Source organism: Cygnus olor, chromosome 15 (assembly GCF_009769625.2).
Source record: "Cygnus olor isolate bCygOlo1 chromosome 15, bCygOlo1.pri.v2, whole genome shotgun sequence".
Taxonomy (NCBI): domain Eukaryota; kingdom Metazoa; phylum Chordata; class Aves; order Anseriformes; family Anatidae; genus Cygnus; species Cygnus olor.
The window spans coordinates 15,012,785-15,029,043 of NC_049183.1; the positions used below are offsets into that span (position 1 = coordinate 15,012,785).

The 16,259-nt window shown below is 45.5% G+C and overlaps 2 protein-coding genes across 6 annotated transcripts in view; one reads left to right on the forward strand and one right to left on the reverse strand.

Annotated features, from left to right (window-relative positions):
* The window catches only part of TOM1L2 (target of myb1 like 2 membrane trafficking protein), a 66,314-nt gene extending 54,725 nt beyond the window's left edge, over positions 1-11,589 (reverse strand). The window contains exon 1 of the mRNA XM_040574745.1: positions 11,559-11,589. Coding sequence (XP_040430679.1) covers positions 11,559-11,574 — 16 coding nt within the window. The 5' untranslated portion in view covers positions 11,575-11,589. The remainder of the gene's footprint in view (positions 1-11,558) is intronic.
* On the forward strand, positions 55-15,887 carry DRC3 (dynein regulatory complex subunit 3). Of its 5 annotated transcripts, none has more exons than XM_040574751.1 (13): positions 75-254; positions 848-1,021; positions 2,393-2,509; positions 4,047-4,213; positions 4,801-4,947; positions 6,152-6,271; positions 7,210-7,322; positions 8,597-8,771; positions 11,408-11,539; positions 12,822-12,892; positions 13,751-13,874; positions 15,298-15,429; positions 15,596-15,887. In XM_040574751.1, exons 2-13 carry the CDS (start codon positions 865-867, stop codon positions 15,707-15,709), a joined length of 1,569 nt encoding a protein of 522 aa, XP_040430685.1. In that variant the 5' UTR covers positions 75-254; positions 848-864; the 3' UTR covers positions 15,710-15,887. The 5 variants fall into 5 exon arrangements, 4 of the variants coding, with proteins under 4 accessions (XP_040430685.1, XP_040430687.1, XP_040430686.1 ...); XM_040574753.1 differs by having other exon boundaries at positions 75-218; XM_040574752.1 differs by having other exon boundaries at positions 75-210.
* Positions 15,888-16,259: the final 372 nt, after the last annotated feature.

Here is a 16,259-nt window from a genome sequence, read left to right on the forward strand (position 1 = left end):
GCGCACTGATTAGCGGCCGCCCTTCCCACCCCTCTCCCGGGCGGCGAGGTCTTCACGTGACTTCCCCTAGGAACCGCTTCCAGGGCTTCCTTAGCAACCGGGGCAGGGGCGGCGGGGCCTGGGCCTGGGCCTGGGCCTGGCCCTGAGCTCCGTGAGGGGCCTGGGAACGGCAGAGGCAGGGCATAATTTGTGCCTGTTCCCGCAGTGAAGGTGTCTGTGTGTGTATGGACTCCATCTGACAGCCTTTACTGGGGATCTGCATTAAACGTCTTCACAAAACTGCTGTGCTCTTTATAATTTTCCTTTTTCCGCAAATTTGTTTTGACTTTTATTGTGAAATCGCTGTTTAAAACTCAGCGAGCTGCTGCTGATAATTTTTATCTGCTGTAAATACTGTGTAGTTGCTCCGTAAATCAAACTTTCCTATAGCAGTATGCTTACTGTTAAGTTAACAGTATGTTTACCTGTTAAGACTAGGTGTAAATGTTGCCCAGGGCCTTAAATATGCCCTCTTCGTGAAGAGGGATTTCATCAGCAGGTGCTGGGCCATGGCTGTTGCAGGCTCTGCCCAGAGCCTCTCCCCTGCTCTCTTTATAGGGCCAGAATCTAACATTCTCCACGGAAACCTCTCAAACATGGTGAGAAGGCTGTGCCTTTTATCACAAAGTCACACCGGTGACCTTGTGGTAAAAGTCAAGCACGTCTTTGATATCAGCTGTGAGGTATCAGGTCTTCTTAAGACTCGACTGTGCTCTTAATTCCTTGGAATTATCGTGCCAGCTCAATGAACATTAGAAATAGTAGCCAGGCACTGGTTTTAATTTTTCTTTCTTTTCTCTCCATTAAGGCTGATATCCTCTAAAAATGAGTCAGTCGTACAACAGCATCAAGCCAAATGTTATCGACGATGAAATGCTCCAGAAAGCGGTTGAAGAGCAATGGCCAGAGGACATAGGGAAACTCACCAAAAGCGAAGGCATTGACTTCAAAGATGTGACGGAACTACAGCTCAGTTTTAGAAGTGAGTATCAGAACATATATATATATTTTTAATTCACTTACCCTCCAATAAGTATTAGTGGCTACCTAGCAATTAAACAATAGCAATTAGCTTGGGTTTGCTACATGAAAAGTAAGGTCAGGACTTAGATTTTTAGTCATATTTGTATGAAGTAGTTTCAGTTGGGAGGACTGGGTGGCTTTGCTTGAGGGCTGCTTTAAAGCTGCTTCGCTTTATGCTGTTATTGTCAGTGCTATTCTTATTTAACATCTATATTGTGGTGACACCTACAGGCCACAGGGCTATTGGGCGCTTCTGTACGTGGCCACATGAAATCCTGGGCAGGCTCTACCACCTCTGGTGATTATGTGAGAGCTACGTGGTAGACTGTGGTGATTACAGTCCAATTTGGTAGCTTCCTCTGGCCGTCCATAACGTTATCAAAACTCATCTCTTACTGCCAAACTAGTCATAAACTTGCCTTCAGAAAATGAAAAGAAAGAACATTTGGTTCAATATTTGAGTATTTTGAGGGTATGAAGTGTTTCATGGACAAAATTTTTGATTATTCATTGCGTGCTCCAGGAAAATAATGCACATATTGGATGAGTTCCTTGGGACGTGCTCCCAGTTACCTGATCCTGCATGTATTTCTTTGCAAATACAAAAGAGACAACTGTGTGACCATTTTGTGTGCGCAATTGAGTGCGTTACACTGTGCTCAGTAAACAACAACAGCACCTAGTGAAATCTGCTGGGAAGCCATTGGGGGGAAAAGAACTGGGAGCAAGAGTTTTCTGTATTTTCTGTCACTTTGGTCCTAATGTTTTGCTGTAATGCCTACCAGCCTGCCCTTGTGGGTCTGTTTTTGGAGAAAGCTAAATGCGGTGATATTGATTAGCTCTAAACAGCCACCCTCACAGAAACATTAGATCCCAACTTGTTCTCCTGCGATGAAAAATCCCAGGAGCAGGAGAATAAATTACAAAAGCAGTAGCTGGCCACCAGTAGCCTGAAAATACAGAGAAAAGCAGAATTTCATCCCAAACCTTGCTTTCAGAGCTGGAAAGGAAAATGAAGGTCAAGGCCTCCTAGTAGAGGATTCATAAACCCGCTCTTGAGCGCAGTCAGCATCCCCTCAGCGACTCATTGGCATCGCTGATGAGCAGTGTGTGCTGGTGCAGGACACTGAGGTTAACTGGGCTGCTTCACTGAAATCGCATCCAGCCAGCGGACCTCTCAGCTCTCTAGGGCAGTCGTGACACTGTTGTAGGCTGCTAAAAATCATTTTTGAGGTAAGACTGAACGTTTTTCCTTAAGAAAGGTAGTACATCTGCTAAACTGAAAGCTGCCTCACCCGAAAAGCGGTTTTATTTTTTCCTGTGCCTTTAGATATCCTGCAGATTGATAATCTGTGGCAGTTTGAGAATCTGACTAAACTGCAGCTGGACAACAACATCATTGAGAAGATAGAAGCTCTGGAGAGTCTGGTTCACCTTGTCTGGCTCGGTAAGACACAGGCGTATGGGGCTGGATGCCTTCTCAGGTGCAAAGCAATCTGCGATAAAGCCAGGATGTCACATTCCTCCTCAAACACAACTGATCGGAGCTTTCCCAGGGAAGGCTGTTAGCTGTCGGTGTGTTTCCTCATTTGACTGTCAAATGTCAAAAGGCATGAATATCAGTGCTGCACAAAAATCCTTCAAATGTTTAAAAGCCTGGTTTTAATACATTTGGTGTGGCAGGAACAGGAAGCTGAGATTTCAAGGCTGTTTCCAGGTTTTGTACTCGTATTTCAAGGTGATTTTCAGAAATATTTACGGAAACTCCCCTGTGACTTAGTCTGTATTCTGTTTTCAAAGGTAATGCAAGCATTTTGAAGCCTAGAACCCCCTGAAAGACAGTGCTGTCTTTACCCCTACATGCTTAAGGGCTTATTGTCTTTGTTGTCTGAAAAAGCACCTGTCCTTGTAGTCCTACGTTACTACCTTCAACTAAAAACTCAGGATACGGACAGCAGCATCACTCAGCGATGCGGGCTCTGATGCTGGGCAGGTCAGTGACCTTGCTGCTACAGATTCATAGCTAACAGCATTCACTGGGAGCTGCAGCTTTGTTGTTGGGTGGCAGCGTAAATATATCCTCACTTGCCACTGAAAATAGCATGGAGGCTTTGGCTCGTAAGAACATCTTGAAATGTCTAATGAGTTCTTCCGCCCTGTTGTCTGCACCGTTCTACTGCGCAGATGACTAATGCACTTTGTGAATCAACAGCTGATCACCACAGCGTAAGCAGAGTGTTTTGAAGCACTCTCATGGGTCTCAGCTTGCCCAAAGGTTGCGGTGGTTCAGCAGGTGCTGTGTGAATGTCTTAGCCATCCAGGGGCTAGGGTGATGCAGACCTCGTCACTGCCTTTGGACTCCTGAAACACTCGGTACTGACCGGCCTGAGAGCAAAGGCTGCCCTTATTTGTGGTGAGCGTAGGCGTTAGGATAGAAGTTCTGGCAGGATGAGATGAGGAAATATTAATGACTGAAATAGCTACAGTGAGTACGTCTCCATTGACAGCAGGGTGGTTGTGAGCGTGGAGCTGATGTATGTTGGTCTGGGGGAATTACCGTGATAGGGGGCATTGGCATGGCTGGCAAGAGTTGGAAGGACAAGGCAGGGAATGTCCAACTTGTCACAGAAATACCACCCTTTTAAGGGCCTTTCTCTGCCTCTTCTCTTGTATTTTGGTTTTCCCCATAAGGTAGAAATCACTATGAGGTTGTTTATGTGGACTCTGTGTGGGATGTCTTCATTCTTCTTATATAAGAGTTGTGTGGGCAGTTGTAAGGAGAAGTGTCTGTTGCTTCCCGACCCAAAGAATGACGATTTTATGCTCACCCTTTTCTGTGGGACACTGAACACCCCTGAGGAAAACATTGTGTGTAGACTCCTAAATCAAGACCCAGGCTAAATGCAAGGATTGGATCCGGGTGTTCTGCTAGAAATGATTTAACTTTTGCTTGTAAAACTTTTGATTTCTAAACTCTTCCCCAGACTTGTCCTTCAACAATATTGAAGTCATTGAGGGCCTGGATACCCTTGTCAAACTGCAGGACCTAAGCCTCTACAATAACAGAATCTCTAAAATTGAGCATATGGACACGTTACAAGAGCTACAAATCTTCTCCATAGGAAAAAATAACCTGGCCGCTCTGGAAGATGTGAGTGCTCCCTGTCTTTGCAATTGTTCCTTATCAAAGGATCAAATATTCTAAAACTGGTGGTTGCCATCTGAACAGGGGAAAATTCTCCTTAGGACTTCACTTTCTCTAGAGTCTAAGTTATGGTTTTGGTAAGCTATCCAGGTTTAAAGTGCTTATTTCAGCTTTTTCTTGTGTAGATTATTCGCTCGTGAGGTTTGTTACTGCTATCATCTGTGGGAAAAGTCTTATTGGTTCCCACGAGAGCTGGAAAAGGAATAAGTAGCAACATTTGAAGAAAGGAGGGAGTGAAGACTAGGATTTGTTAAGGGTTCTTTTTAAGGGCAGTTTACCAATGTGAGATCTGTGATTTGTCCACCACCCTAAGGCTAAAGGCCTTCTTTCCACCCCCACCATTTACACGTTCATGATGTGTCTTTAAGTATTTCCTTTCCCAAAAGCATTAGAAACTTGTAATTTATTCTCGCCTGTGTTTGGCAGCTGAGCAGGATGTGTACTGCAACATAACTGTGATAAGAGCAACGAATTTCAGAAGCGTGTGTTTCCATAGCACTAGGAGGTACGGCGTCTCTTTCCCATCGGCACAGGTGGTTTATCTCAGGAGGTTTAAGAAGTTGCGCACGCTGAATCTCACTGGGAACCCTTTCTGCGAAGAAGAGCAGTATGTGCTGTTTATTGTTGCTCACATTCCAGATCTGGTATACTTGGACTTCAAACTCGTGAGTGACACCACAGTAAGTATGTCTGCGTCTCCTTCTTGTGAAATTGGGCACCAGCACATTAGGGAGCATTTGCTTTGTTGGTATGCCTGCAATATTCTAGCATGTGGGGCTGCTTCCTCGCAGAAATTAGACCTATGGAAACATGCAGTGTTTATTCCATCTTCACCTGACAGCTGTGAACCTGCAGGCCAAGTTCTATCAAACCTGGCAGAGAGGTAGAGGTGTCAAAGGTGTTATGTCTTCACAGGTTTTGTGAAAATCAGCAGCTGTCTGTGGGAGAGGGGCCTGGTTAATATTGCCACAGAGATGCTGCAGTGTGAGTGCGAGACTTCTCAGAGATCGGAGAATCTCAGAGATCAGTCCTGAGACAAAAGTCCCGAGGAAAGCAGCCTTGGTGGTCCTGCTGCTCACAGAGCAATTTGTTTCAGTAGTGGACTGACAGATTATCCAGGCAAGGAAGTGCCATCCGAATGCATTTCCCAATCCTGATTTCTGAAAACAGGACCATGCATCAGCACTGGTAACCCATGGGACTGCTTTTTGATCCAAGGACTGAAAGGAACACGGAAGTTTGTTATTGTTGTTGTTATTTGCAATAACCAAAGAATGTGATTAATTTTAAATTTGCTTGGCACAGAGCAGGAGCTGTACTTGGAACACACGTTACCCTTACCATAGGACTGGAAGGGCTTTCCAGGTCACTGAGTGTAGTCCCTGCTTGTACAGCCTGTATGCCATAGAATTGCACTGTTAAGTTTGTCAAGCTTCAGCTGCAAGCTAATTAGGTTCTTGCCCCTGCTGCTACCTTGCCATCCATTCCTCAGATGAGCCATCTCCTCCCCAGTAGATGTATTAAACTCAGTAGCAAATCCAGTCAGATCTGAAATTCAAAGTCAAAACAGGGAGTCCTGCTAAAAACAAATAAAGAAACAAACGAACAAAAACCCTAAAGATCAGGAAACTGGTAGATTAAAAGTTGTCCGGGACTGAATCAGTTCAGATGCATTGCATGCAGAGGCAGAGTAATATGTTAACAAACCATGGGGTGAGGAATGGATTAGACACTTCATAAGTAGATTAATAAAAAGACAACAAAGAAACGGAGGTGCAGATGTAATTTAGATGCCCTTCATAGAAAGATGGAATGCTTACGCTTAGATTTGTTGGGCAATGCTGGGTAATCTGATCAAATACCTTCTCTCTTTGTGTTTCTCAGCGAGAACTTGCTGTTTCAAAGTATCACTATCTCATCGACCCTCTGGAACACGAGGAGGCCCAGGCCCTGGCTCAGCTGGAGGAGAAGCTGGCAAAGCAGAAGGAGCTGGAGTACCACAAGGTGTGTGTTCTTCAGCTGGTTGTGTATTGTCTCAGGAGAAAGATGTGCAACAGATGTTGACTTCTCCTGTACCTGCTTTAAGCTTTAATGAGAGGTTAACACTGACGGTGCTAAAACTAAGGCTAGGATTAATTTCTGATCTCCGAATCTCTTTTGAACGAAAACAGAAACTGCCGTGAGTACATATGATGTGGGGGAACATAATGCTTTTGGCTGAACAATGAAACTGCAGATATAGACCCTGAGAAGCTCTATAGTCAATCATACCCTGGGATCTTATCAGCCTGATGGGAGATTAAGAAAATTACACATCTGAGGGAACTGTTAGTGTTCTCATGGTGCAGCGACTTTTCTCCTAAGTTAATGTTGGTTTTGTTTTGTTTTGTTTTATGGTTAAAGTCTCCAGGGCTTTGAGATTGTTACAGTCCTGTGAACAGACTGAAAACAAGGCCAGGAGGAATGGTACTTTCAGTTACAGTCTGGCTCTGTGTTCCAGACTTCTAGAAGACCAGACTGGCTGAAGAGCAGGAGGACACATGCAGGAGGAGCGACAGGAAGGACACCTGCAAATCTTCCCTCCTGTCCCCCCCAAAGCCCACTCACTCCTTATCTGCAAGGCTCAACGGTCTTGCAATACATGATTGTGTGTCATAGTACTTTATGTAAGATTAAACAGTGTTTTCTGTCCTTAGGCTAGAGAGTTCTAGCAGTAAAGCCACATGTGAACCAGGATAGTTTTCACTCCAGTTGCAGGGTGCTTTCATGACCTGGTTGGTAAATCGGTTGTTGTGGTGTGACTGTGTCTGCACAGATCGTTACTTGCACAGCACACCGGTGATCCTCTGCTGGTAAAGAGCTTCTAGGAGAGAGACGTCCTAAGGACTGGCAGAAGGTTAGCACTCTTTATTTTACTTATATCGCTCTGATTCTCTTCAAAGACAGCCTTTGTTGAGTACCTGAATGGATCATTCCTGTTTGACAGTTTGTATGCAGAGGATACAGAAGCTGCCAAACTGGCTTACCTCCCTGGAGTGGATGACCTGCTGCAGGCATATCCTTCCTGGGTTTAAAAAACCTAGAGCTAAAACCTAATGACTTGAGTTAAGAAGGAGGTGCATCTGCTGGGACTCCTCATCCGTTGCTTTTGTCCAGGACTGAAAGCTACATTGATCTAAGATCTGAGACTTTCTGTGTTCAATTTTGGAACGGTGCCAGGAAAACACTGCGAGACCATGAGACCACTGACAGCTTTAAGGCTTGATATCTCATGAAATAGGAGGGCTACAAACAAATGGTTTGTATTACTGGCAAGCTGGCCAGCCCAGCTTGAAACAAGCTATTTGTATAGCTGCTCACTTCTGTCACCGACAGGTCATGAGATTCCAGCGTTTCAAACTCTCCCCATTGTAATTACCATATTCCTTTCCCTTCACTTGAATCAAACATAATTTCAGTAGTCTTCTTTTCTGACCCTTCAAGAATCAAGGCTTTGTGCTGTCTTTAAGCCTGGAATCCACTTAAAGTTTAAAATGAGCTGTAAGATAAATCTCTGTCAGTTAGATTGTAAGAGTGCAGTCGCTAAGATCATGTTGAAATTGAAGTGGTAGGAGATGGGAACAGACTAATCAGAATTATATGAGTTGCATATCTCATGACCTGACTGAGCTGGCTACATGAAGTTTTCAGGCCAGCACATTTTTCTGATCATTGCTCCTACACGGGGGATCAGAAAGCAGACGCTTTTATTTTTTTTATTTCTCATTCAGATTAATAGAGCACTGTCAAGGCCAGTAACTTGACCTTCCTTAAAATTGCATTACACTGTTGGGGAAAAATGCATCATGGCTTAACTACAATATACTCTAGAAACAATTCCATTGCCAAGATAATAGCAGAAGAAAAATTGACGTTATTTTTGTGATGCTACCAAGTCAGTAGTTTATTCTGTGCTCTGGCTGTAGGCTCCAAAGCTGTATTTATTAACTCCACAGACACTGTATTCACACTTGTGAAGACGGATAGGGTTGTATGCTTCATTCTGCTGCTGTGTCAGAAACGAGTCAGAGATGTGTATGCATTTCCTTTTTGTCCTCAAGGCCTTTTTCCCCTCAGGCTACCACAGTGTTCTCCATATCCCTAAGGCAGCAAAATCCTATGCAGAGAATGTGATCCAGTCCTGCCAAGGACAGAATACGAGGAAGTCTGGTGCCAGCAAGAACCACAGAGTTTACATAGCAGTAGCTTGTAAGTCATTGCCCAAATTTACAGAGCTAGAAATGCTTGTTGCTCCACTGAACAAACAAAATACCTTGACTCTGGTGTCACATACAGGAAAGATTTTGTTTCAGTTTGTGAGAACCTATTTAATTATGGTCTGAAAGAGTATGAAAAACGAGAAGCTGAAGTCTCTGAGTTCTACGAAGGCCTTCATGAAGCGTTAACAGCCAACCAACAAGAAGGGAGGAAAATAATCCTAGATTTTGAAAATCGGAACAAAGAGGTAATTTTCTTTATACTTTTATTAGTTTGTTACATCTTATACTAGCTTTCAATTTCACTGAGAACTAGGGTAACTCCATTAAAATTAGGATAACAAACCTGGATTTATACTGCAGTAACAGGAGTCAGTGCCTGGTCCCTAACTGCTGAGTCACAGAATGGCTGGGGTTGGAAGGGAGCTCTGGAGGACATCTGGTCTGATAAAAAATATATATAGCATATGTATAAAAGTATCGATCTGTACCAAGAAGTTACGTTAGCTAATACTCTCAGACATGTTCTGATTTTTTGGGTGGTCCTTTGAGGAGTTGGACTCGATGATCCTTGTGGGTCCTGTCCAACTTGGGATATTCTATGATTCTAATATAATGTCATTAACTAACGTGAGGTTTTAGGGCTCTATAAAGAAAAGGTTTGGGGTTTGAAGTTTCAGCCCTTTCATCAAACCACAGCCAACACTGACGGCTTTTATCTATGCTGGAAATGGAAATTTAGTGTGGGACAAAGTTAATATGCCATAGTGTTATCTCATTGTCCATGAGATACCTGTCTATTGTCCAGGTAAATGTTCATCAAGGCTTTACAGGAAAAAAAGATGGTTAAACATCTCATTGCCACACAGGAATTACTGGTCTTTACGAAAATGAAAATGCTGAACCTGTCCTTTCAATATTTTTGATGATACTGATTTAAAAAAAAAAAAAGGGTTATCAGTGTTAATGGCACTTGTCTTCTCTCTGAGGCCTCCAACAGCTCCTCCTTTATTGAAAAATAGGGAAGAAATGGAAATTGCAAGTTATTCAGTTTGTTTTCAAGTCATTTTCTGATTCAGTTCATTTTGTCAACAACAGCTCAAAGAACTTTAACAGAAAAATCAGGTAAAGCTGTTGTAATTCATTCCTAGTCCTATTTTAAAGCAGAAAAATCTTTCTTCATTCTGCTCAACTACAGCCATCCATTGTGGCTGCTCCGGGCACAGCTTCCAGCTGGATCCCCATGTAACCAGGTATAATAGATGGATCATTATTTTGTTTCCACAGGGGAAAAAAAAAATCAAGGGGGCTAAAGCCTGGTAAAACTGTCAGCTGAGCAGAACGAGTCCCTGACAACTGACACCAGGCAGAGTCACGAGCGCTCGCTCTTTGAAAACCGGGTCACGTTTATTTAGGTGCCTTGTCAGGAGCTGGCAGCCTGCTGAGTCACTGTCCCCAGGTCCTTCAACCCTGCTGACTCATGCTGGCAAACGGGCTCTGGCAACTCCAGTCGGGACGTTAGTTGGCAGGTTTGCCAGCAGGCAACCGATAGAGATTGATGTGCATACTCAGTTAACTAGTACTTGATTCCCAATAGGTCCTCTGTAATAAATATATACAAATAATATATATATATATATGGCTAAGGACAGATTTCGACAGTTCATCCTTGTCTGGTAGCCTACAGACTCAGCCATGGATCGAGCTGCCAGAACGGGACTCAGTGGTCAGGGTGACGGTTTTCCCATAAATACTGGAAGAGTCAGCACCCAAGCTGAGCACCGTCTTCTAACGGTCATTTAAAGCTGATGGAGAAGTTTAAAAAGTGCAAAGGTCCCAGCAGACTGAAATTTGTCAACCGTTCTTAGGGGCTGTTTGTCTAGCTATAATCCTATCACGCAAGCTTGGACAAACCTGTAAAATAACACTGCTCTCTGAAGTTGGTGAGGGAGCAAAGAAGCGTTAAAGGCCTTGACCTTTAAAGCTCCTGCTTCCAGAGGGGTGGTTTGGATGGCTTGGGAGCTTTTTGGGGCCTCCCAACTTCCTTACGTTAGAAAAGGAAATATCTCGCTCTCCCCTTCCCCACTTTTAATGCTGCAAAATTTGGATACTCTGTTTTCAGAAACAAGTCTTGGCAATGCTTTTGGTCAGAATTCACTCTTTTAGCCTATTCTGTTTCCTCTCAGGAGGATTGGATTAGACACCCCAAGGTGTGTATTTTTTCCTCCTATTAATATTTGATTCTTAACTTGTTTTGAGCAGATTTGAAAATAATATGTTGCTCGGCACAAGAGGATTTTTTTTTTTTTGATCCAAGAAATAATAAATCCTGTCTGATACAAAACTGACGTCAATATTTAATTCTGAAGGGGCAATAAATCCATGCTGTAAGAGGAAGTCAGGCAATGATAGGTATTCCATATTCAGAATACTAAATCCTGACCCTATGGAAGTCAATCAAGATTCTCCTTGACAGAAAGGGGATCAGGATTTAGGCCTGCATTTCTTTTTTAGAGTAATTGTTAATCTCTTCTTCATGGCCAGCAATGTCAAGAATCTAATATATTATATATACACATATTTTACTTGAAATGTGTCAGAAGGGAGCCAAAGCTGGAAGCATGGAAAGGGCAAAGTCATCTGGTGACTGGAGGATGAAGAAGAGTTTTCACCAGTGTCACTGCCTTGCACGGGATCGTTTACCCAGGAGCATACCTCAGCACTGTTGTCTCCCCAGTATGTAAATCCGGAGACTTACTGAATCATCACATTTCATTTCAGCTAATCAGCAGCAGGAACTTTTCTCACATATGTAACAAGTTAATTAAATTGCAATGGAGTGCTGAACACAAACTATAAGTAATTTATGTATCTCTGTGTTTAGAGGCTGGATGAGATTCATCATGCCACTAGTTACAATATTGCTGAGTCTAAACGAGCGGAGTACAACGAGGACATACTTCAGCTGTCAGAGACACTCATGACCTTGGAAATGCAAACAGTTGACCAGCTGGAGGTAAGGTTCAAGCACATACCTGGTAAGCTTCCCATCCAGGATGCAAGGGGGTCATTTTTCTGTTGCTGCACCCCTCTGCATAGTGGCCCATTGCACAAAGAGGGGAGTACAATTCTTCCAGTCAGGCTGATGTTCTGTCTAAATCTCAGCCTTTCTTTGCTCAGGGTTGATCTGGGTGGTATCAGGCCCTGGACATTGATATGTTGCAACAGATTTCTGTTTCTCAGAGCAGAGCACGGTATTCCCTTCACGACTATTCAAGCTGATTCCCAAAGCTTTAGAGAAAGGGAGTTGAAGTTGTTCAGTCGTTTCATAGGACTGTGTACAGAAGCCTGTGCATGGTATGGGATATGCATTTGGGATTCTAAAAGTGTAATTCTTTGAAGCTGATCCTCGCTATGAATAAGATTACACACGTTCCTGCTCAGCTTACTGCATTTGCTTGCATAATAGCTGCCTTTTTTCTCCCCAGACTTTTCCTCAAAAACTAGGGCAGGGCTCCTAATGTGCATCTTCATTTAAAAACAACAACAAACAAAAAGCCCTAATCTATTATAAGCTAACAGGCAGGATCTGCAGCCTTTATGCAAGCAGATGCAGCAGTTTACTTCTGTGAACGTGCGTGACAGAAAGCAGGAGCTCAAAATGGATTCCTTACTGCATCAGGATTGCGCCTTTTAATGCTTTCTGAATTGCTCCTAATATATCTGCAATCACTGGTGGAAAGATCAGAAGCATTCCTGTGTGCATGCCCTTCTGGATTTACAGGATTTGGGTGGCTGTAACTGTTTTATCAAGACAGTAAGTGCAACACTTAACAGATTCTCCGGCAGCCATTTTTGAGAGAGGCACTAGGCAGCAGCAATTTTAGTTTCTGAGGACTAAAACAAAAGCTGCAGTAAGCCTAGGCACTGCTTATTGCCTCTGACAAGAGGCTTCTCAGATATACAAGGAGACTGCAGCATGGCAGCATGCAGGAATACAGCACGCTCTGTGCGTTACGTGAGGGTTCAAAGTGATCGGCTGACTTGCTCCAGAGACCAGGTAAGTATCATTCAGTCCACTTCTCTCTAGCAAGCTGATTCTGATTTTCTGTCCCTGAATGAGAAAAGAAACTCTTGTGACTTTCAAACAATTTACATGCTTGAGGCAGTTCATTTTCTGACTGTGCTAATAACAGCAGTGAGTCCAAATTATAATCAATTTTAGGTTCTTCCTAGATTCCTTTTTATGTTCAGGAAAGCGTTCATTGTAACGTTTCCTCTTTTTTCCTTCTGTTAAGGAACTAATTAAGGATTTTGAAAAAAACATCGCTGTCATAGCATCAACATTCATTGAAAACGTTAAAGGGATATATCCTTTTGACAGCGTGTTGGTGTGGACGTCTGAGGGAGGTACGTATGCCTCACTCCTAAATCCATAACTGAGCCCTTGGAATAGAACCGGATTATTTTTAGTCAACAGAAAAGCCGTTTTCCCAGCTTTGCAGGAATGGCCATTTGAAGTGCCTTGTCTTTCTTGGAGACTTTGGAAAGCACAAAGGGCTCTGGCTAAGTTCTCCTGTACTGAAATTCTGTAGGACTTGTACAGCTTTCTCCCCTGTAAGAATCTTGCTTTTTTTTTTTTTTTCTTCAAGCATGCATGACACAGCTCTTGGAAGACCTGGCTCGGCTGCTTTCTATGTGCTTTCTTGCCATAGAAGTACCTGCAGTTCTTCCTGAAGCTTCTTTAAATGGCCTTCATTTTTGTGTTACTGATGTCTTCTGAACAACGTGAGATAAGAACAGCAAAGTACTTCGGTGACAGTTTACACTATATAAATAAATCCGTTGGCGTGGTGCAGATAATTGGCATATTCAGAGCTTGGCTTTTATCCTGAGAGGCCTCCCTCAGTTTCCTCTGCAAACCCAGGCACAGGCTCAGCGTAATATACGGCGGCGAGGATGAGACCTGATGTGAGCTGTGATTAAGAGCAGAAAGTGCAAATCCTGACATCACAGCAGCTTCTGGCAGCAGCTCGGCTGTTTCCCTTGGAAGCCTGCTGTGAGGACACAGGACACCAGAGTGCTTTTCTGCATGCCTGCATTAGGACTGGCAGCTCTCTTTCACGTAGTTGCTTTTTCCAAGCCTCAGCTTCTCGTTACAGGAGGTCCAGTTTCATCTCTAAAAGTGAATGGTGTGCTCAGCTTTTTCCTTAACCATCTTCTATACGATGGCCCAGTGCCGGGACCTGGAAAACCGTCACCATGAAAAGCTGCTAGAGATCTCCATCAACACACTGGAGAAATCAGTCAAGAATGAGCTTGACGAGGATCTTCCAGATGACGTTCGTGAGGTGAGCACACCAAATAATTCGCCTCCACTAAGGAGTCAGCGAGGAGGCCACAGCCTTCTCTCAGAAGGGAAGGGATTTCCAGGAGGTTCAATACAGCTAGAGCTAGGTCTACACCAGAACGTAGCTTCCTTAGAGGAGGTCCCAGCTGCCTGGCTGAACCGCAGTGCTGCTGGGCATCTCTGCTGACTAGGACAGAGGATGACTGCACTGCAGGTTTCCCTGCGCTCTGCAAGAGCTGGTGGCAGCAGCCCAGGAGAGGTGCTGAGCAAATCTCTCTTGCCTCCAGCACAGCTCTCTTCCCTGGCTGATTTCCAGACAGCCCCAACCCAGCAGGCACTTAGGCAGCTTCTCTGCTGCGCTTGAAGCTGGTTTTGTTCAGATTCTCCCTGCTTCTCCCAGGAGAACCCAAACACCACTGCTTTGCAGGGGGGCTCTGTTTACGTCGGTGATTTCAGGAGCAGCCCCCCACCCAGAGGTCTCCCACCCCTTAGCTCTTGTGGAGACAGGACACGACATTTCAAACGCAGCCTCCCACCGCAGCCCCAGTCTTGCTCTGATCTCAAAGATCCCAGGAGCCTTTCAGAAAGCACAAAGATTGTTGCAGTGCTCCAGTCAGCAACGCTGCTGACCTTTTTGCCTCTGTTATTCCTTCACTTAGTGGCTAATTGACTTGAGTTTTGCATTCGCTGTGTTTTCGCTCTGTCCGGATTATCCCAGCCCCCTATTACTCTGGGTAATCAAGAGCTGACAGACACAAAACAGACCCCTCAGTCCCCCGGGGGAGCTCCCTGCTTTATGGGCTGTGCAGATGGCTGCAGTTACGCACCGTTGCTGTGCACCCATTTTGCCTCGCTGCCATCCATTTCCACAGAGAAGCAATCTTCATTTGTTCAACAGCTGCACTTGGCTGCAGGAGGAGAGTCATTACGCTTTAGCAAAGCCACCCTCTATTCAGAGCCACGGGAGAAGTCACTGCTTTGATTAGAAGCTGGGGCTCTCCAAAATGAAGATTTACAGCCGGCGTCAGCAGCGCAAGAGACCCTTCCAAGTGCGATTTTCCACTTCCCGCAGCTGCTGGGGTGGGCGAGCTGGAGCACACGCAGCCTTGCTCCGACAGCAGCTGCCCGCGGGGGCAGCCGTGGGCCGCGAGGCAGCGAGCCCGCAGCAGGCATCTGCTCCCTGCTCTAGCAGGTGAGGCCGAGGGTGCTGCCTCAGTTTCCCCATCTGCACTAGGGAGAACGCCCCAGCACAGCGGAGGGTAAAGCACTGGATTCATCCTGATGACTAGGGCTTTGTCGCTCTGAAACAGAGGTCCTGTTTTCTTCCCCCCGAGCGCTGCAGTTGGCCTGCTGCTCGTTCTGAGCTCTGACGCTTTTGCTGTGCACCCGCCCCCCTCCCCTGATCCGCTCACGTTACCTTCTAGCTTCTCGTGGACAAAACCACCCTCGTCAACATGGTCAACACGTCCCACAACGTCCACCTGCTGAAGATCGATATGCGGGAGTGTGACATCCTCAGCAACACCTATCGCTGGCAGGCTTCTGTGACGGGGAAGGTAAGGGGCCTTCGTGCTCACGTGGGGCTGGGGCACGGCCGGTGTGCCCCTGGTGGTGGGGATGCTGCTGCAGAAGACGCTCCCTAACCTCTGCCAGAGCCCTCGGTGCTGCAGCCAGGGACGCTGGCCAGCCTGTGGGTGCACTGCTTGGTTTCAATCTGTTCAGGCTTTCCAAAATGAGATCGACAGAAACCGCAACCGTGTCAAAGAGATTTTCCGATACATCGACAATCTCCAGGAGCAGCTGGATAGCATCGAGCTCCTGGAGCCGCCAGAGTAGGTCTGCCAGGGGCTGGACAGCTGCCTTTGGGTGCGCACAGGACAGCCCCCGCGGCACAGCACCCAGCAGGGACGGCTGCCCCTCTGTGCCTGAGTTGTCTAGGACATTTCAGGCCAAAGGCGTGCTCCTTCCATCCCGCCATAAGCTGCAAATAAAAGATACTACTTGTCTCCAGAAAGGCAGATGACGCTTTGTCTCTTCCATCCCATTGGCACGAAGCCCCTTCAGTGCTCAGGCCTGGTCACAAGGGGTTATGGCTCAGCTGTGAGCTGATTGAACCAAATCACCGCAGCGCATCACGCCTGAAAGCTTTAGTACCTGCAAGCACAGTGACAGGAACCTGTGATCCGCAGGCACACGGCAGCAGCCGGGGAGAGGAGCGCTCTCCATCAAACCACCCCCAGAATAACAGCGGGTTTCCAGCTCAGCAAGCACAAGGCTGGCTGGGGCTCTGCGTGCCTAGGAGCCTCGTCTTCTCGCCACCTCTCACAAAAGCAGCTTTCTGCAGCGTGAACAGAGCAGCCCCCAGCTAGCAGGGAGGGAAATCAAT

What these genes read in the sequence shown, in the direction of transcription:
- DRC3 (XM_040574751.1), top strand. Translation starts at nt 865, where the DNA reads ATGAGTCAGTCGTACAACAGCATCAAGCCAAATGTTATCGACGATGAA. An exon ending in AACTCGTGAGTGACACCACA is followed by an intron (nt 4,948 to 6,151) that starts GTAAGTATGTCT and finishes TGTGTTTCTCAG; the next exon opens with CGAGAACTTGCTGTTTCAAA. An exon ending in TTCCAGATGACGTTCGTGAG is followed by an intron (nt 13,875 to 15,297) that starts GTGAGCACACCA and finishes GTTACCTTCTAG; the next exon opens with CTTCTCGTGGACAAAACCAC.